The following is a 20,412-nucleotide window of genomic DNA, read 5'->3' as shown; positions in this document are numbered from 1 at the left end:
ACAAAACAAAAAGGTTTAGAAAGGAGATGCGGCCAATTGCCCCACCTATGGTATCCTTGCAGAACAAGATGAGCACTAAAACATGGTCACCTATTTGGGCAGGTGGTAATATGGTTGCTTCATTATATATCACATATGAGTCTGACAGAGGAAGCCATTGTATTCCAGAATATCCAAAGGTATTAAGTAAGCCATGCCTGAGATTTTACCTGCCATAGATACCTTATTTAGCATATATGGCCTGGTGATAAATTCAGTGTGAATGGTAGACAACGTGGTGGTGGGGATGAGTCTATATTGTCCTTTAAACTCATTAAAATGGGTACAGCACAGAGTCATTAGTGAGTCACTCCACACAGCTCACCTTTTCTGAGCATCTTAGAAAAAGAACAACTATAGACAGAGTAGCAATCATATCATTTTAATATACAGGCCCTCTTAAAATTGAACCCACAACCTCTGTACAAAGCCCAAACAATTCTGTAAACATTTCAGAAGCATAAAACAAACAATTACAATTGCAAAAGAGAAGTACAGAAGCATTCCATTAAAATTTGTCTTTGTATAGGCAAAATATACTTTTTTGTATAAACACAAAGTACATGATGTGCTTTTAGCATTTGTACATTAGCTGCATTACAATAAAAACGTCTAAATATAAATGCCAAGTTTGCCGAGGTTTTCCTAGTGGAACAACATTGATCTTTCACTATTGCTCTGATTCACAATTGAGAATTCATGTACAACTGCTGATATAATATGAAGATAGCCATCAGGATCCCCAAATGATTTAATAAGACACTATTTTTAAAGTGCATTCTGGGAAGTAATGTTAAAGGGTTTATATATACTAAAACCTGTGCACTTGCTCACAACTTTGTGACCTCAACTTTGTAAATGCACCTGAGACACACAACACACCCATTATGCACAATGAACACAAATTACAACTGCAATTATTGAGTACATGGAACTTGTAGGGAGTTTTGTACTTTATTTCACATCTGCCCAACTGCTGAACAGACGCTCACGCCAAGGTCATAGGTTGTGACACGGCTGAGCAAATGTCCAGAGTCTCCCAGACCATGTCAGGCATCTGCTTATCTTCCCAGTGTTGTAATCTGCTGTACAGAACATAACTTTGCTAGAACAACCAAATTGTGTTAAATGATTAGGGGACCCTGAAACATAAGCAAAGGTTTAACAAAACCTTTCAAACACAACTTTGAAGATCAGAACGCTCCACATTGAAATGTCACCTATTTAATACCCTGTATTGAGTAAACATATCCTGATTCATTCCTGCTTAAGACAGGTTTATTCTCAACTTTGTGGGCAACGTTAAAAATTTCAATTTATACTAACACCACCTGAGACAGCTGCTCACCACCTTTTCATTCAAAACCCTCTAGCTACCTACAATTTGGGGAGGGGAGGCAGATTTTCATGTTAAAAAGCATTTTTCACAATTGCATATACCAACTCGAGCTGCAGTCAGTTGTGTAATGCAGGATGTAAGCCACAAAAATTTCAGAGACCTTAGCAATCCACATAACTCAAAGAATACGATTTGGAACAGAATAGGAGAACATGAGATACAGCGTTCTAAAGGAACATGATACGATATTTAAATAGTGAGAAGCAAACCATCTCCAAACTCATATCTCTGGATGGCAGTGGGCATATAAAATTTCAAAATAAATTCCTTGCGTTTCTTTGGCGCAATTCCATCCTCCCAGGTATGGCTGTATCTGGTGGTGGTAGGCACCTGCACAGCGACCTCTTTTTATTTCGCCAGAGCTTGGCAACAGCTCCCAAACACCAGGCAAAAACATGGAGAGGGTTTTGTCAAACCACTGCCTTGAACGCATTCCAGCTGGAGCAGGTTCACAAGTGGAATAACTTGAGTCGAATTTCATTACTAGCTTTTACATACAGCAATTTAAGACTCTCTGTTGAATCACAGCGCAAAGGATCAGCTTATACTGTATTCGCCTCTGGAAACACCACTGAGCAACAAGCACGTTCCCGTTTTCAAACACTACTTGGCTGTCAGAAAGCAAAAGTATGAGATAAGGCCGATCCCAGCCTTCTAAAATATCTGCTCGTATAAAAAATTCTGAATTCTGTGCTGCATCATCATGTTCAGGCTTGGAAAACTGAGAAATATAGACTTATTCCAAGTCAAGGGATTGGAATGAGTCTCACAGTTCAATACACCATCTCTTCTTTTTACAGTGTACTGATTGTATTGAATCACCACTGATTTGACAAGAATACTGCATGTCAGACACTGTGTGCCCTGCAATGTGATGAAAGGAACAGCATGCAGATGAGTATCTGACCAAATGTTTTAAAAACTGATGGCAAGACAACACCATTCTGAATGGGTTAAAAGTGCTGGCTTTGTCTCTTTTAGAAAGTCATTGTAAACATCAGCAGAGCAAAAGAACCACTTTAAATAATACTTTAGTCCACAAAAGAGTTAACATGCAAAGCAAGACACACACAAGCAAAAAAAAAAAAAGATAAACGGCATAATAAAATTCTATCAAGAATGTTAAAATATTACTTTGGAAGGGTCTTGGTGGAAAAAAAGGATATAGTTTTGTTTTCACAAAAACAACCATAATCCCTCATATGCATATGTAGCATCAAACAGGACAACGATGAAAAATCAAAGCATATTAAAATTAATTAAATAATAACATTAACAATATAGAGCATCTCTTAATCTGCTACACTTGTGCTAGGAATGCTTACGATAAACATGCTCTATACACTCCAAAAAACACCCCTTGCCCTTTTCTTCTCTTCTCCGATTCTAAGAAGAAATCATTTTTTTAGAGGGTGGGGATTTCCTCTCCCCCAAACATGTTTAGCTAGGACGCTTTTCATCCACAGAGACCGAGACAGATTAGACAACCGAGCTGTCCGAATTCTTCAAACCTCGGAGCAGGAACTGTCCCAGAGTCCAGTCTGGGATTCCGGCCCATGACTAAAATTCTCCATGGTGTGGAGGACAGGAGACCGACATGATAACGTCAGCAGCTGACATGTTCCTAACCAGCATTTAAGTTTTACAACATAAATACAACTGACTTTGTCATGTGTTAACGGTGTTCCCCATCTGTGCGAGGCAAGAAACACCACAGCAGTCTCTCATGTTCTCCATGTGAAATGATTTAAATCCTAAAACTACCATGGCCCTGAAGAAGCCAGGGGTCAGGTTTTGTGGGTGGGATGGCCAAATAAGGATGGAAAGGGAGGAAATGTCCTACTTGTGCATTTAGTGCCTAACCCCCGCCCCTCAGTGTGCTTGTGGTACACAGTGATGAGAGAGCACACCAACCACCACTTAGAAATACTCAAGAAATATGGTCAAAAACAGCCCGTTCATCACCATCACAAAGGACAGAGAATATTAATGGTATTATGCAATTTAACTTTCAGCAGGTTCATGTAATGGCTGTGCCGTTCCATTTTTTGCTGGTGCTCAGATGTTCGGAACAGCTGGTCCGTTGTCAGAACATCTGCCACGACAAGGCCAGTGTTTCATACAGTAGCCTGTATTTAACACCAGAGGGTGCTGCTTAGTGTTCTGAAGTGTTAAAATAAGCAAACCTGAACATTGTGAGGTTGTTGAGTTTTTCCACTAAAAACTCAAAGCTGCTATGCTTTGTGCTTTGTATTGTGTCGATTGAGTATACAACCTCAGCATGAAGGCTGCTAAGTTCAATACCAGAGATCTGGGCAAGAAAGTCAAGACGGGAGTTCCACCTTTCTTTATGTACTACTGTACCTTCCTCCCCTGTGGTAATCATATAGGTAATCAATCCAGCAGATCCTCCTATTCAAAGTAACAGACATAAGTAAAGCAACTGCTTGTGCAGAGTCTCTCTCAAAGAGGTACACAGATAGTCTGTGGCACAGATGCGTCTTGAACCAGAAACCTCTTAGCATCAAGCGTTTGAGTGTAATCATTGGACCAACCAAGCCTTCTCATTAGCCTAGAAATCGGTGATGGTTTTGTTAACCAACCTAATAACATTCACATTCATCTTCTATCTCAAACAAATGGAATAAGATATATTTATGGTCTGTTTGAAACTTTGAGAAAGAGCAACTGCAATTTATAAAATTGATCATTCTTAAAACTTCTTAAACAAAGGAGTTACTTAAACAAAGTCAATCTTAGAAAAAAATCCTAAGCGTTGTGTCCAGTTTTTGTCAAACACCTTGCAGCATAAAGTACTTTGTGCATAGATCATTTTTGCTGTTCAAATGGGAAATTAATCTGATAGCAATACTACTTAAAATTTTTCAAATACAAAAGAAATTAACAATGCCAGCTATAAGAAACAGGTACAACAACAGTCAAAATAAATATTGTACAAAGTGGTAATGTACTGTCTAGTTATACAAAGAACCCCATCTTTTAAGTGCTGATAAACATTACTGGGCGCATGTACGGAGACTAAAAGGGAAAAAAACACAATAAGATACAAAAGTTCATAAGGCTAAAGGTTCAAAGGAGAGTCGAAAAGACAGCACAGCTCACTCCAACCATTCCTCATGAGAAAGGCAGTGGAGAGTTATTTGTCAGAGACGATTTAGAAACTTTAACATTTTGATAAGACTATGCACCAGATCTAGTTCAAGGAGGTTAGCCACTTCAGCATGCGTAGGCTGCAAAGGAACAAGTAAAGGTTTATTCCATGCTGAAAAGAGAAGAAAGGAAACACAAAAAGAAGGCTCCACAGCCGAAACGTTATGTTTCTTTTCTTCTCTTTTCAGCATAGAATAAAACTTTCCTTGTTCCTATGCATCAGATCTGCCTTGTTTAGCACACAAATATCAATTTTAGGTTAAAAGATGGTTCCTTGCACACCACACATATAGGGGCCACAGGATAGATGTTGGGGATCTGCACTCTGAACTGGAACATTGTGGGTTCACATCCCCACTGCTGTGAGATCCTCGGAAGAGGTACCCCAATAGCTCCTTTCCACCCAGCAGGGAAAGCAGGAGCCAGCATTGCTGGGGGTGACCCTGTCATGGACACCAGAGGTGTGACCCCAAAGGACCTTGTACAAAAGTCCTCTCAAAACCGTGACAGGCGATAAAAAAAAACTGCTAAAAGACTGAAATCAGGCTAAAACTAAAGATTTTGTAGATCACATTTTTTTTGGTCACATTAGCATTTTTCATTCAGGTATTGAGAGTGCAGCACGTTTTGCACAAGAGCAAAAATGAATAAATGAAACATAGGCAATCCACCTGAGTCGTGTTCATGGATCGTGGAGGATTTGTTCTTTAAAAAGTTGACCTTGATGGTCAAGGCATCGGGCTGTGGAACAAACTTGGCAAATCACACCATGTGCAAAAAAAAAAGGGTCAGCCCACAGCAGAAACATCAAGGTATGAAAGTTATAAACGGTCATGTTCAATGGCTTCATCCCAAATTAACATATCACCCACCAAGATGCAACACACATCTGGAACCAGGGACTGCTACAGAGCTGGTCTCCACTCTTTCCAGGGAGTTCCAGGGGTGGTGAGGTCTCAGTACGACACTTTTACTTAACACTAGGTTCTAAAACACCAGAAAAATCTGTTGATGTGGGAAGCCAGTTCGTCCCCAACGGCAGTGATAGAAGTCAAGCCCAATTTCCCCTGTAGTCCAGTCCGTGTTCTGACATTTTGGAGGTCAATTACAAGAGCAAGGTCCAGAAAAATACTTTTTTTTTCATTACAGTAAACACGAAATTCCACAAAGCAATGCAGATTTTAGAAAGAGGAAAAAAAAGTAGATGGCACCTCTTTGAACACCTTACAGCGAGGGGTTTGGAGGCCTTTAAACTAGGTGGCACAGAAGCCACAGGCAATAATACTTTCGCATTAGGGCACTCCAATATGAGCAGACTGAGGTTTGGTTTTTATGAAAAACCTAACTCGGAGGGCTATTTTTCTACAGGCATTTCTCTAACACCTGTACAATGTGCAATACCGCTGTATGGTGCTTCTGTGGCTTCTGCCTATCTTTGCACATAACCGGTTGCTAGCAGTCAATTATCACCTTGAACTCTGACAGGTACCCCTGAAACTGCACGGGCAGTCATTCCTGTTGCTAACACTCAGCTCTCACTATCTCCGTGCACATCACAGGAAACTCATTGGGTGATTTTTACAACACATCTTTAATGTGTTTAGATTTTGGAAAGAATCTGTGGAATTAACGGCACAACACCTCCTGTTTTTTTTTTTTTTTATAACAGAGAAGATAGCTTCTTCTCCAAAAAACAGTGCATCTTCTCCGTCTCTGTCACTGCAGGCCCAGTCTTGAATTCCCAATGCAAGCCAGAAAGCACTGCTCTGCAGAAACATAGGCTCATAAATACTCATGATTTTAAGGGCAACATGTTGAGACAATAGCCACACGCCACCAAACTGGCTCAATAGATACAGCACGCTTCTATTGTTTTACTTTTGGAAAGCTTGACCTTTGCCAGGAAGGACCTGACAACAAACAGCTTTGGAATGAGATAAATATTTGCCTCTCTGCAGACTATTGCATGAAGGGTTCCAGTCACAAGTGTCAAAATAAAATTAACTAGCATTTCTTACATGTCAGGATCTTCAAATAATTTAATACAATTTATCTACCGAAACCCAGCATTGTGGAAATGATTTATAAACGTAATCATGCACCTGTCATTTCACAGGCTATGACACCCGCCCTTCATCGTAAAACCAAACTGCATCCTACATCATGATAAACAGTGCACATGTATAGAGAGCCCATGGTCTGTGAAGTACTTCAGCTCTTTTAGGAAAAAGCAAGGCCCAGGAGCAGGTTCATATTTCTAAATTACATTTCTACCCATCAGTATTGGGTAATCTTAGCATAATTAACTGTGAGGTTCTACAGGGGAACAGCTCTAAACTGCGGGGAAATAAAGAGGAAAGGCTGTAATTCTGACAGGATGCCTCTAGTGAATTTTAAACCAGTGTTCTCAATCTGGTTGATGTCGTTGAGCCATTGCACTTTACAGGTAACTGGAGATCCATTCGTCTACAAAGTTACACAGTTACACCCTCAATAAGAGCTGTGGTGAGCAGAGAGGAATTAGGATCATTTAAGGCTCACAATGATTATTGCTCATATAGGACTAACAAGAAAGCCATTTATTTAAAAGCAAGGGTTTAAAAACAGGGCTCCTTGCACCATCATTAGCAATGCTGGGCTCAGCACTAGTGACATCACAAATTATGCCAACATCAGAGTTAACACTGCGTCATCCGTGAGGCTGGAGTGATAATAAAACATCAGTATAGCTGTTACAAACAACTAGCTGTATTGCAGTTCTGACTACACGAGATGTTTATCATTTTCTATTAAAATGAATCTTTTAACACCTAAGTATGTACGCCGTAGTTCTACTTTAAAATAAAGCACTTGATTTCAAAGAGTCCAAAAAAATAATTTCCTTTTAGAAAGCAAGCCAAGCAAAAACGAGTCAAGAAATATGTTTTTCTTGGGAATAGTGTAAGCATTTTCGCCTTATGGCAATACAGAACTCCTCTTCTAGCCATTGAGCTCCTGAACTGAGTTCTCTGAAAACCAGGACTTCAAAGCCAAAAAATAAGTACGCACACCTTGACCTGAACTTCCCTTGGGATCTTGGAAGGAAAGTTAAGGAAAGTGGTGAACCGACATCCTTGCACACAGAAAGAAAGACATCAGATTCCTCCGCATAACTCCAAGATGAAAATGGGAGACAAAAAAACATTAACTGAAACAACCAGAACAATGGCACATTTTCTGTCTGGAAAACTGTACTAAAGGAAAAATAAAAACCCAGAATTTCCGGTTCCTGGACAGTTTTCTCTTGAACACCCGACACCGATGTTCTCAGCGCCTGTTCCTTTCAAACGGACGAGGGGTCTTCTCAATGGCAGCGGGGTTTCATTGCAAATCTCCAACCTGCCTCCAAGGGCAACAAACTCAGCTCCTCACGACAGCTGTGCCTTCTGCTAACGCCGAGTCACACAGCTCTGTAAGGGTCCTACAGATTTTACCAAGAAAGCAATTCAGAACAAAAAAAAGTTGTTTCCAAAGACCGACCAACCGGTTGCCCTCTGGGGTAGAAAGAGGTTGAAGACTCCTACTGTCAGTTCAGACAGTCTTCTGCCTTTCTCACCTTCACTTAAGCACCAAAAATGTAACACCGCCGCCCATGAAGGCTCTGGGCTCCACGAGTGTTGCTGTCAAACTCTACCCCTGATGTCCATCATCTGCAAGAAACAAATTCTTCCTCTTTCCCAGACAGCTGCAGCCAAAAGGAAAGCATCACTGAAGCCAGTGCCTGTGACCCATCCCCTCCCCCTCCCCTGCCCCCTAACCCCCTTGTGTGAAGGCCAGGTTTGGCCAGCAGGCAGATGATTGTCAGCAATACAATAAAAATGGCCACAGGTTCGCATCCGAGTCCACCTGAGGGTCTAGATTTCTCCTCTACGTCTTCTGAGGATCAGGGGACAGAGGTCCTGGCGTCCCAGAGCCGTCCATGTTGGACACAGGCAGCTGCATGTGTGTGTTGAGTACAGAGGGGAACTGAAACAGCATTGAAAACAACAAGACCACGTCAGCGAAAACACCACCCCAGAGCACACGATCACAAGGAGAGAAGATCATCAGATGTACAAAGTGTATTGCTACCAACTGTTAATCAGCCTACTGAATTGACCTTGCTTATGTCTGCTTAATACAATGACGGAGCACCTGATACAAAACTTGTGATTTGCTGCAAATGTTACTGTATTACTGTGAATTCTTGCAGTGAGTAATGCAAAACAAGTTTTCCTGAGGCTCAGTATATTACTGGATACCAAGGTATCCCGATAAATACTGAAGAAAATTACTTTCTGATGTGTATCTTTAGACTTGCAGTTTAATAACTTGATGTGAGGAAGTGTTAGCCCTTTGTGATCATTTGCCACAAAGCTGGTCTACAACATTGTGCTCCCAGTGTGGTCTGTTTGCACTTTTAAGACCATTTCCAGTTTCTAAAACCAAATGGTAACTAAAGCATGCCTCACTGTGGTCCTTCTCATTGTGTAGTAAATGAACACTGCAGTTGTATTTTTGACGGTAAACGGAGTCTGGCCCAGTCTCACCTGGAACAGAGTGTGCGCCCCCTGTCTCCTGGCGGGGCTGAGTGGCGCCACCGGGCTGAGCGTGCTCCAGAAGTGGATGTTCGAGAGCAGAGGGCTGGGAGTCAGTAACAGGGTGGGGGTCTGCGGAGGTAGCGGGGGTAAGCAAACAGAGCTTTAGCACCAAAATCAGAAAGGGTCTCCCAAGAGCCATTCACACCCAAACTGCATTTCTGACCACTTTTCGCAAACGGCTCGAGACTTGTTATAGCCAATCAGGTCATGTAGTCGATACCTTTACACATGACTACTGCAGGTCTGGATTAATCAACAGCCCCCAGGGCACTAGCAGAGCCCCAAGCTAATCATGAAAACAAGCAGTGGTTTTTGGCTCAGCGGACAACACAACCGAGACCAACGAAACCAAACATCATGAATTCTCAGATGGTGCGGTGTCGAACTTTCGAGCCAAGCTGGGCTTGAGGAGGTGACATCTGTCAAAACGCAACCTGTCCAGTAAGGAAAACAACTGAAATGGGGCCACACTCATGGGACAATAAGAAAGTCACTTTCTGTATTTCCATGAGCCTGATCAAATCCTAATACAGAGCCATTTTTTGAACTCCTAATAGGACTGAAGCTCATGCACAGAGTTGAGGGGAGATGGGAGGCCTTTGTGTGCGAAGGTGGCTATACGGGATAAGTAACCACCATTTCTCTTGGACAGTCCTTACTTTCAATTCACATTTTACCCACACAATATACCACCACCTATGAATTGGCTTCATTACTCTGCTCTCCTCCCCACTGATAGCTGATGTGTGGTGAGCGTTCTGGCGCACTATGGCTGCCGTCGCATCATCCAGGTGGGGCTGCACATTGGTGGTGGTGGAGGGGAGTCCCCATTACCTGTAAAGCGCTTTGAGTGGAGTGTCCAGAAAAGCGCTATATAAGTGTAAGCAATTTTATTAATAATAATAATAATAATAATAATAATAATAATAATAATAATAATAATAATATTACTTGTACTTGTCTGTTAAGTGAAAGCTTACTGCACTGTCTCCCTGGATGGGAGACCTCCTGGGAAAGCTAAGGTTGCTGCTGGAAAAGGTGTTAGTGGGACCAATAGGGAGTGCTCATCCTGCAGTCTGTGGGGGTCCTAATGCCCCAGTATAGTGTTGGGGACGCTATACTGTAAAAAGGCACTGTCCTTCACATGGAAATGTATAACCGAGGTCCTGACTCTCCACTATTCATTAACAATCCCAGGGCACTGAAAAGATTAGGGGTGTTATCCCAGTGTCCTGGCAAAAGTTCCCCCTGGCCTCCTTATAAGTTTATGAACTGGCTTTATCACTCTGTTCTCCACCCCACTGATAGCTGTTGCATCATCCAGGCGGGGCTACACACTGGTGGTGGTGGAGAAGAGTCCCCAATACCCTCATAAAGAGCTCTGAGCGGGGTGTCCAGAAAAGCGTGTGTAAGTGTAAGCATATACAGTATACTGAGAACTGCACTTTGAGTAAGGTGCCATTATTCCTTACCCCTGTTAAGGTTGTCTAGGTCAGTTGTCATTGGTGATCAGAAGACAAAGTAACTGTTTATATAAGTTTAACATGAGTACAGTGGCTCCTGAAAGAGATGGATATGCAGATCAGGCAGGGGGGTAAACCACGTCAGATGAACGGAGGCAGTGAGCTATTCAGCCGGCCTCATCACGAGATGCTGTCTGCTTCTGCTCAAAAAAAGATTAGGTTTCCAATGTTTCTAAATGAATGTCGTCTTGACCTCAAGCCAAGACAACCATATGACAGACTCTTGACATGAAAGCAGCACCAAGTGATGTCCCTGACAATGGCCTCCAGGGATCTTAGAACAAAAAACATGGGGAATGGAAGGAAGTACTCTGCAGCACTTTTCAACACATTCTGTGGGCCACGTGGGCCAGTGCTGCCACCTAGTGTACAAAACACATCTCTAGAATGTCTGGAAACTAGTTCCCAAGGTCTAATTCAAAACCTACAGTCAGTCGCTTTTTTCCTCAGGTACAGTTGGCATCAGAGAACGGATGAGACTTAGAAACTGCAAGGCCGATAGCAACCAGACTCTGTGGACAGACCCGTTTACACAAAGACCAGCGTGTGCTGATGGGAAGGGAAAGACCTGAGTAGAACAGGGAGAGAGTAAAGGTGCCACAGGAATGGATGCTTGTGTGTTCTGGCTCTGCGTGGGCTGGCGGGGCCGCGCTGACCTGCAGGAAGGCGGGGGTGAGGGAGGCGGTGGGCAGCGAGGGGCTGGCCAGGCTCGCAGGACTGAAGTCGCTGCTGGTCACCACGAGAATGGGCGTCAGCTCCAGGCCCTTGGGTTTCTTGGCCTTGCCGCTGTGACTGCTGCCCCCGCTGCTGCTGAGGCCCGGGGACCTTTCCGCCTCCCACTCCGGGCCGCTGGCCTCCTGGGACGAAGGAGCTGGCTGCACCTGAAGGACAGCGACACGGAGAAGAGCGGGATGAATCCTGGAGGAGCTGACCGCTGTAGAGGAGCGAGTCCTCCGACGCGAGTCCTGCCATAAACTGAGCGGTCACCGAAGCTGGCGCAAAGCCATAGAGACCGATGTCGCTGCTGGACGCAAAAGCACGCTTCTCAAACATGGCAGACATACAGGCTTTACTATTAAGGTGACAAATGAGCACAGATGGGATGGCAGCAGACTGAAATGTCAACAGCACCTGAAACAACATCAAACCAGGCCAGCAACCCATGGAAACAACCATAGCACATGAGATCTGCCCTACACAGCCCCAGGCAAAGATGCTGTCTGCAGCTGGATACTGTAAATGAATGAATCCCACACTAGCATCAGTGGACTCAATCCCGTGCTATTGGCATGCAGCACAGACTCGTGACAGATTTAGAAACCACTGGAGTGAAAGAACATCCTCAAAGCACAATTCAAAAAGCATGCATATTTCACATCTAGGAACAGCTCTGTGGACAATGTTTGATCTTATACCCCCATTTACATTTACTGATCAGACATGTGCTCAAAATAAAAGGGGATAGCGTTTTGTGGATCATTATGGAAACATATACACAATGTGAAATTGCCACAGAACCATTCCGGCTGCTGATAACTGAGTACTTCAACACTTGTGCAGCCACTAGCTCTATCCACCTGTTGGTCCAGAGGCAACAACACTGAGAAGACTGCAAGTGACAAATGCCAAGAGCACAGAAGCAGTTACCTGCAGTGGCACTTCAGAGGGCTGTGAGGAGATGGACTCGATGTCACTGTCAATCACCAGGTCCTGGATGGAGTCAGGAGCATTGGCAGGGGAGGGGGAACGGGAGGGGAGAGAGGGAGAGAAGGCAGAGACTGGGGGCGTGTCTGCACAGGCAGTGGGGGCGTGCGCCACTGTGGGTGGGGCCTCCTCATGAGAAGGAGGTGGACCAGAGTGAAGGGGGGGAGGGAGAGGCGGGGCCTCCCTAATAACCTCACTGTTTTTAGAGGTCAGGGCCAGCAGTGGGTGTGGCTTGCCAGGGGGAGTGGCCTGTTGACTGGCATCCAGGGACCCTGCTGGAGTCTTCCAAGAAGGCGTGGTCCCAAACTTGATGACAGACTGCGGCTGCTCCTGGCTGGCCTTCTTCTCGGCCAGTTTCTCCCCCGGGTTCTCCACCCTGATGGACTTGAAGAGCTGGGTGCCAGCCTGCAGGGAAGTCAACGTGAACGAAGTGTAGAGGCCGGAGTGGATGTAGTCGTTGCGGCTGGATGGCTTGTTAGAGCTTTGGGTCTTCTCCCCTGCGGCCCGGTTCTCCTTGTCTCTGGGGACAGCACTCTTCTCTAAGGGCGGCAGGGAGCCTGCACTGCCCCCCTCGACTGCGCCCTCTGCCCTGCCCGTCGAACTGACATCCCCACTCAGAATGTCTGGGTAGGACACAAAGCGGTACACAAACTTCTGCCCGTTCACCTTCTTAATAATGTTCTGCAACCAAAAACAAAAGAAAAACAGCCATTTCAATCCAGAAATCCTTCTTCCCGGAAAAGAGAAAAAAAAAGGCAAAAAAAACAAGTCACTCAATTTTACAGCGATTGGGCACCTCCGACAAAGCAGGAAACACAAAAAGAGCGCCACAGACACAGGACGGGTAGGAGAGACAGAGCAGAGAAATGGGATTCATCTACAGTCTTGGTGGTGCTTCTTTCCATGCAGTGGCGCAAGGAATGGGGCTCCACTGCACCTTGTCGTAGTAGTAGCGCAGCGCGCGGCTCAGCTTGTCGTAGTTCATGCTGGGCTTGTTCTTGCGGACGCCCCACAGCCGGGCCACCTCCTCGGCCTGCAGCAGCTTAAACTCCCCGTCCCTGGAGGTCCAGCAGATCAGGTGCTCGTTGCTGGGGTCCAGGAGCAGCTGCAGCAGGAACTGCCACAGGGTCACCGCGCTGTCCATCGCTGCAGAGGGACAGGGGGGGGTGGCAGATTGCAAGTCGCATCTCAAATCGCCAAGCCGCTTTGCAGATGAAAGCAATTTCAAAGATCTAACACGGAAATTAAGTGACCGAGACCTCAGTGAGCACAAAAACGTATTTTGTTAACAGTTTGCTCATTGCCTAGAATGTATACGTCAGTTTCATTAACCAATTACAAACAAAGAGAGACCACAAGGATAAAGAATGAACTCAGTATTCAAGTCAGGGGGAAAAGAAAGAATAAATCACAGACACCAGGAACTTACTCAGCCTTTATCGTTTCAGTAAATGAACAGCAGCATGACTTACAACAGGCACGGCCAATTTGGTCCTTCAGAGACCAAATCCAACAGGTTTTACGAGTCACCCTTCATCGTAAATTTATGAAGACCTATAAAAGATATATGCTCTTGATTAATTTAGTAACCTGTTTGTTCGGTTAAGCCAAGACAGCTCAGCTCTAAAGACTGGGAAGACAGCGAGGAATTCAGGGTTTCTTTCCAAACGTCCATAAAGTCACTTGGCTTAACAAACGTTCTGCTTAAGTAGCACACGGTCTTCAGAAACTGCCTCCTTAAAGCTGCTAGAGTGTGGCTCTGAAGTAACAGGACTAGCCACCCCCTGACTTGTCAAAACAGTTGACCTTCAAAAGCTGCTGAAAAAAATTACACAATACAAAGATTTATTTTTTTACACTGGAACTGACCAGGGTGTCTGTGAACAGGAAATGCCCCCAGCCACCACGTCTCACTGTAGCGCAGTGTGTGGCCAGGTATAAATAGCATCTGTTATCGAGAGAGAGATGGAGGTAGACGTGCCTGAATGCGCTAAAAAAAACAAACATTATTGCCCACAGACTGCAGAGGCTGAAACAGAGACAGGGCTGCAAGAGTTTTCTCTTCCCTAAATATACTGAACAATACATTACAGTTACATTACTAAAGGCTGTAAGCTTCCAAGTTAAAAAAAGGCCTTTGCATGTAGCATGTTCTCTCTGAAACTTTTAGGCTAGAGCTTAGTATAAGGTCGGCGTGCAGAATCAACAGCCAGAGGCCAAAACACCTGCGCTCTCAAGGCTGCGGTGTTGCAACAAGTTAGTTACCAGTGGAAAAAAAAAAGATCAGGCTCCCACTCTCAGCAGTCTGATCAGTTGCAAATGTCTGTAGAAGCCAACACTGGGCAATGGATCAGTCAAATGTAACTTATTTTCAATCAGCATAGCCTCACCCTCCTTCCTATTTTTCACTTTGCACAAGAGCTTGCAGCTTGCAAAATCTGAAGTTGTTCAGGCTGACATACAGTACTATGGCCTTCTCATAACACCCCCTGCCATATCACATCGGGCCAAAGGTTAAAAAACAAAATACCCGCTGTTCGCTGTGCTTTACCACACAAGCTTTTGCAAGAAAGATGGAAATCTTTTTTTAAACTCCTGACAAGTTACAACATGAACGCTTGTCTTCAGACTTGTAGCATACAACTCCGGTAAATGGTACTGAATTCCAGCTGAAACACGTGTTCACTGTAAATACCACCTATCAGCGTGTTTATGAAGTGCAGGCTTGCTCCAGCTGTGGCTTGGAGCCCTGTTCTGTTGTAGTTACCTTAGAACACTATTCAAGTCCATTCTGGTTAACACGTCTGTCAGTCATGAGACACCAGCACCTGGTATGTCAATTAAAAACCATTTGCTCAATATCTTAAAAAAGCCAATATGGTAGGTATGCACTAGGTCTCTCCACAGAAATGGAAGATCATTAAATCTGTAAGTGCTGAAATTGAGGAAAAGGCCCAATCATTGATCATGGACCAATCAATTCAGAGACTTTCAGATCCCTCTGGAACTTTGCCACACCCCCTCGCCTCTCCACTCCCAGCAGAGGCCGGGAATGTCCATGTTTCTCCTGGTAGTAGATCACACGGGACAGAAAGTGTGCATTTCAATCACTCTGACCCACAGCCAGGCATCAATTCCAATGGATTGGGGGAAAAAAGCACAGCCTTCACTAATAAAAATGTCTGAGTCGATGAACAAAGGTGTGAGAACCCACAAAATAAAATGATCGGGTTACATTAAAACAAAATAACCCTAAAGTAATTTTAGGGTACAGTGAATCATTGTTAGAGAACATGTTAGAAAAACATGTCAAGCAGACAAGTTTCTGTAGCAGAGGGCAGAAGGCAGCAAGATGTTTGCTCTCTTGAAACTTTTGCTTTCAGACTTTGATCTTATTCAGTAGTCATTTGATCCCCAGCCTTCAATTAGATGAGTCTAATTGCAAAACAAAAACATTATACCCTTCAGTATCAATAGACTATAACAGCCACAGGTTTGTTGTGCTTTGATCAGCTGCTGTGGAACACTAACATAAGGTCTCAATGTCCAGCTTGTTCAGTTTTCTGACATCACAGACAACATCACACCAGCTCAGAATGGAGATATGGGTGTGGACGGAGAGAAAGAGGAGAGGTGGGAGTTGGGTATAAATTTTAAGGTCCAAAGCTCCTTCTTTATCTCTGGTTTTTGGTTTCATCCGCACCAATTCAAAACTTTCAACCATCAGTACAATCAGAGAGTCTCATTTGTACTTGCTCTTGTGGAAGTAGAAATGAGGGCAGCATGACTATGCCCTAGGCTAATGGGAATGTCATATTTGGAACTGTTAAGGGAACTTCATCTGTTTCAGCTTGGAACAGAGAAAACAACATGGGGACTTGATTCCACTGTACAGAATCCCAAAGAGATTTTCCCCATATTGGCAACAATACAAGTGGGGTAACAAGTGGAAATTAAGATGTGGATCGCCCAGAACAGAAAATAGCCATCATGTCCTTACACCATGAACTGTGTGAGCCTGGGATGCAGCATCTTTTAAGAAACACCTTGGGATCATCAAGATGCCAAAAGCCAAACACAACCTCACCAATTTAAAGCAAAGCATGCAGTCACTCAGCATTGTTAAAAACTGCACTGCACTTTACTCAGCTGTCTTTGGAAAAATGTCTGCACCAGTATGAAATAATAGCAGATACAGAATTCCATGAAACAGACATCAGGGTACACTAATGCTTAGATATCATGTTCAATTTAAACAATCACTCCAGACCACATCAGCTTTGTATCCAAGGCAAAGCTTTTTATATTATAATTATGCACAAGCAGGAGAGATGTGAATCTCCCCCAATTCAGCAGGAAGGTAAATAAGACAATGGGATGACACCTTGAGATGTCTGAAGGCATGTCAGTTCAAAGCTGTTTCTTCACTATCTTAAAAACCCAACAGGTGTGCTGTACATTCAAACTCTCTGCAGAAGTGGAAGTCCAATAAACCTCATCCTGCTGAAATCTTACTATCAAAATAAAATTCCAAACTTATAAAGGATAAAATGGTAGATTCCAGAATAAATGCGTGACAAAACAGCAATAAATATCTTTTAATACTGAGAATACTGAGGACACTTAAGGTACAGTATGGCCCTTTCCAAGATCAGACATTGGAAGAAGATGCCTTAAGACATGCATTTTAAGCTTTGCAAATCAGAATTCTGATAAACCATAGGCTTTCTAGACACCACTCACTGGAGTGATGAAACCCAAAACAGAACCTGTTTTTTTTATTTTCACGAAGTCTTTAAAATAAGTTTTGAATCTCCTACAAAATTTAGAGAATAGCCTAGAACTCGTTTTTGCTTAAGCATTTATGGGCAGAAGCTAAAAAGCTGTTAAATATATACAGAAATTACTTCACACTCGAAGATGACAACAACAGGCAGAATTGTAGAAGGTCTGGTCTTTATCTTTATTGTTCTTTTTCGGTCATTCTTCCACACAACACGGAATAAAAGCGAGTCTTGACTTACCTTCTCAACAGCAGGACTTTAATCCGAAAGCGATGCTACGGACAACCTCGCGAAACAAGGGGAGCATCTCTTCATTAAGAGTAGCCGGAGTCTGTGAATGCCAGAGGTACAGAAAATGATTCAAAAAAGTTACGTAATCGACAGAAAACAACTGTACACGTAGAAAAAGAAGGCGGCAACAATTTACACGAACACTTTTTGCATCTGATTCACATGGATGCTCCTTAATATTTTCGAAAACAAGTAGAAATAGCCATCACAATTTCCACGACCCGTACGTGTACTTTTTGACTGCTCTAAGGCCATTTTTTTCTTTTTCTCTCTCTCACTCTGTGTTGTCTGTAAGCATCTTAAATTATTAAGACAAATCTGCCCTGACTCACCCTACGGCCAGCTGGGATGCCGTTTGAGTAAAAATCCACACATTTATCTGACATGAAGCCACGCTGACACCAGTGGGAAAATCGCGGCACTGGCTGGATAAATAAAGCACAAATCAAAATACTGGATTTCAGAGGAAACACAAGAAACCATCAGGCAAAACACACAACTATGTTAAGGCTGCTAATTAGTAAGTAAGACAAAAACAATATTTATTTCAAAATGTCTGACAGTTGTCAAATCCCTATTATTATTATTCGTGGTGGTGCTAAGAGTTGCACCAAATATATATACGAATTAATATTCATGCAATGTTAGAGCACAGTTTTGCTTTATTATTTGTTCAAGCATTAAGACAAATATTTAGTAAAACTAACAGTTCAAAAACAAACACAAAAGACCTCTTGCGACCATGTGACCCCTTTTTTGATACCAGACGTACTTGAAAGTGGACAAGGTCCTACTTTTAATTACACTTCTGGCTCTGCTGAACTTCTAAACAGATAAGGGGCAACCTCTGCCCCTGTACCAGCCTGCCGTGGCAGGAGCACCATAAAGACTTTCTCAAAAGCGCCTTAAAACTGGAACCACACCCGCTAGAAATGACACTTTTAAGTTGTTTTTGTTGACGATGTTTTCTGTGAGTGCCTGCAAGTTTGCAGCGCACGACTTGTATAGTTGTTTGCTTCCACGGTCCTACGTTTTTTTCCCCTTCCTTCTTGCAAACGTAATAAAAACAACATTACCAGACGGCGGGAGAGGGGGAGAGACTCGCCTATAACAGATCCTTGCTCAAGCCGGACACATCGCAAATCGCAAGAGAAGTGCAAAAAATGAAGCAGCCGAGTTCCAAAGACGCACACGAAATAAGAAAGCTGAGCCTCTGCAACGCGCGTCAAATAAAATCCAAAGTAAAAAAAAAAAGGTAGATCTGTCTTTAAGAACAGGAAATTAAAGCCAGTCTGAGATCACTTCCTTTTTTCTCTGCAATTCGTTCATGCACGCTTCTAGGTTATTAAACTGTATTGATTCCGCTACATCGCCGCAACTACCCAGACGGCCGCCGCTTACACATGGCTCTTAGTCTGCGAAGTTGCGGGCGTTAATGTCAAGAGGCACAACCACTGACAGGTTACCGCCATTTCAGATTGAAGATCACTGAATTGAAAAAAAAAATCCAACAACCACTAAACAGCACAGCGCAGAGTTGGTCTCCACAGCACGCGTGCGTGGGAGGACCGCCGCATGAAAAATATGCATTTAGGAACAATCATCGCGTTAGACCACCGTCAAAGTAAAAAATCGTAGACACTTCCTGGTGTCTGGCACAAAGCATTTGTTTGGATGTTTTATAAACCACAATGAATCCGGTGATCGGTTTTCTTTTTACCTTTCCCTCCTCTTCCTCTGCACTTCAATATTACAATCTTCCTGGTTTATGTTTTTGTTCACTTAATTTTCCAAAGGTTTCATTTCCGCCTCGAAAGATGCCGACAGCGCCATTTTTCCTCCGGGTCCTAAATGTGGGCGTATTAATATTTACTCACTGATATGTTTTACGCATTAACTCGTTTTGTACTGTGTTGTTTTGATGTTTGACCCCCTCCATGTTGTTTTGATATAATTAAAATCGGATTTAGATATAATTCACGAGCTGTCAAGCAATGTCATTCAATCAAACAACAGTTCTGACTTGTTGACTTGAACGCTGTGCATCTACAGTACATTTCCACCCGCCCCATGCCTCTTAAAGAGTATTTATCCCGTTCTTAATGAATCAAGAGAAGTGTTACCGATTAAGCTACAATGACATTGTGGCTTTGTGTGTGCGAATGTAGACACCACAGCCAGCTACAGGTTGCCATTTTAAGGTACAGTACTGAATACTTTGAAGAAAAAAGATTAGATCTTTCTCTAGATGGCGCTGTTTATCTAACTTCTTTGGTGTTTGGTGTTCGACAATATTTAAGTAAAAGTTGCTCCTTCTGAAGAACTCAGTTTAGGAAACGACGCTCAATTTAAATGCCGAACTGAAGTCTAGATGTTTTAAAAGCACTATCCATAACGCAATGTTAAAGGCAGAACAAGTCTGTAGACGTCCTGTCAGAGGAGAACGCTACCTTGAATTTAAATTCAACAATACAGCTGTAGGAAATCCGTTGGAATTTGTAAATAAAAAACATCCTATCTAGTATTGACTCAGTTTTTGTGATAATTCTCATTTTATACTTCCACTTGAACAGAAAATATATATTTATATCTTTATTTTCTTTAGCTTTATTCTGTTTTAAATTGAGAAATGTAAATTGCGTATTTGGCGCACGATTAATTCTAACGGCTTCGTATTCTTAAAATTAGGTTATCCCTCTCCATGGGTGAGTAAAAAGACATTTGTTTTTCCAAAGCTTGTACTTGTATATAAACCATCTCAGCACACAATGGAGAACGTCTTGTTGACATCTTGAATGTTTTATTGGTAATTCATTATCTATTTCCCTAAATATTTCATCCAATTTAAAATTTCATCAAGGATACCGTGCTTACATCTGCAA

General features: G+C 43.0%; 1 protein-coding gene across 5 annotated transcripts; it reads right to left on the bottom strand.

Annotated features, from left to right (window-relative positions):
* Window positions 1-405: 405 nt before the first annotated feature.
* elk4 (ETS transcription factor ELK4) lies at window positions 406-19,713 on the bottom strand. 5 transcript variants are annotated; one of them, XM_015342768.2, is made up of 8 exons: window positions 19,251-19,713; window positions 17,863-17,955; window positions 17,480-17,570; window positions 13,393-13,601; window positions 12,399-13,136; window positions 11,408-11,632; window positions 9,178-9,297; window positions 406-8,614 (listed from the first exon to the last, which is right to left on the bottom strand). In XM_015342768.2, the coding sequence occupies exons 4-8, from the start codon at window positions 13,597-13,599 to the stop codon at window positions 8,516-8,518; spliced, it is 1,389 nt and encodes a 462-aa protein (XP_015198254.2). In that variant the 5' UTR covers window positions 13,600-13,601; window positions 17,480-17,570; window positions 17,863-17,955; window positions 19,251-19,713; the 3' UTR covers window positions 406-8,515. The 5 variants fall into 5 exon arrangements, with proteins under 5 accessions (XP_015198254.2, XP_015198253.2, XP_015198256.2 ...); XM_015342767.2 differs by lacking the exon at window positions 19,251-19,713 and adding an exon at window positions 18,607-19,207; XM_015342770.2 differs by lacking the exon at window positions 17,863-17,955.
* Between the last annotated feature and the right edge of the window lie 699 nt (window positions 19,714-20,412).

Source organism: Lepisosteus oculatus, chromosome 5 (genome assembly GCF_040954835.1).
Source record: "Lepisosteus oculatus isolate fLepOcu1 chromosome 5, fLepOcu1.hap2, whole genome shotgun sequence".
Lineage (NCBI taxonomy): Eukaryota > Metazoa > Chordata > Actinopteri > Semionotiformes > Lepisosteidae > Lepisosteus > Lepisosteus oculatus.
Note: the sequence above shows the minus strand (reverse complement) of the source record. Positions and strands in the feature narration are given on the sequence as shown.

Bases quoted from the DNA above. Each gene is read 5' to 3' on its own strand.
- elk4 (XM_015342768.2), bottom strand. From the start codon at position 13,599: ATGGACAGCGCGGTGACCCTGTGGCAGTTCCTGCTGCAGCTGCTCCTG. The intron at 9,298-11,407 runs GTCAGCGCGGCC...CTACCTCCGCAG, and splicing joins TCACCCCCGCCTTCCTGCAG to ACCCCCACCCTGTTACTGAC. The intron at 8,615-9,177 runs GTGAGACTGGGC...ATGCTGTTTCAG, and splicing joins GGGCGCACACTCTGTTCCAG to TTCCCCTCTGTACTCAACAC.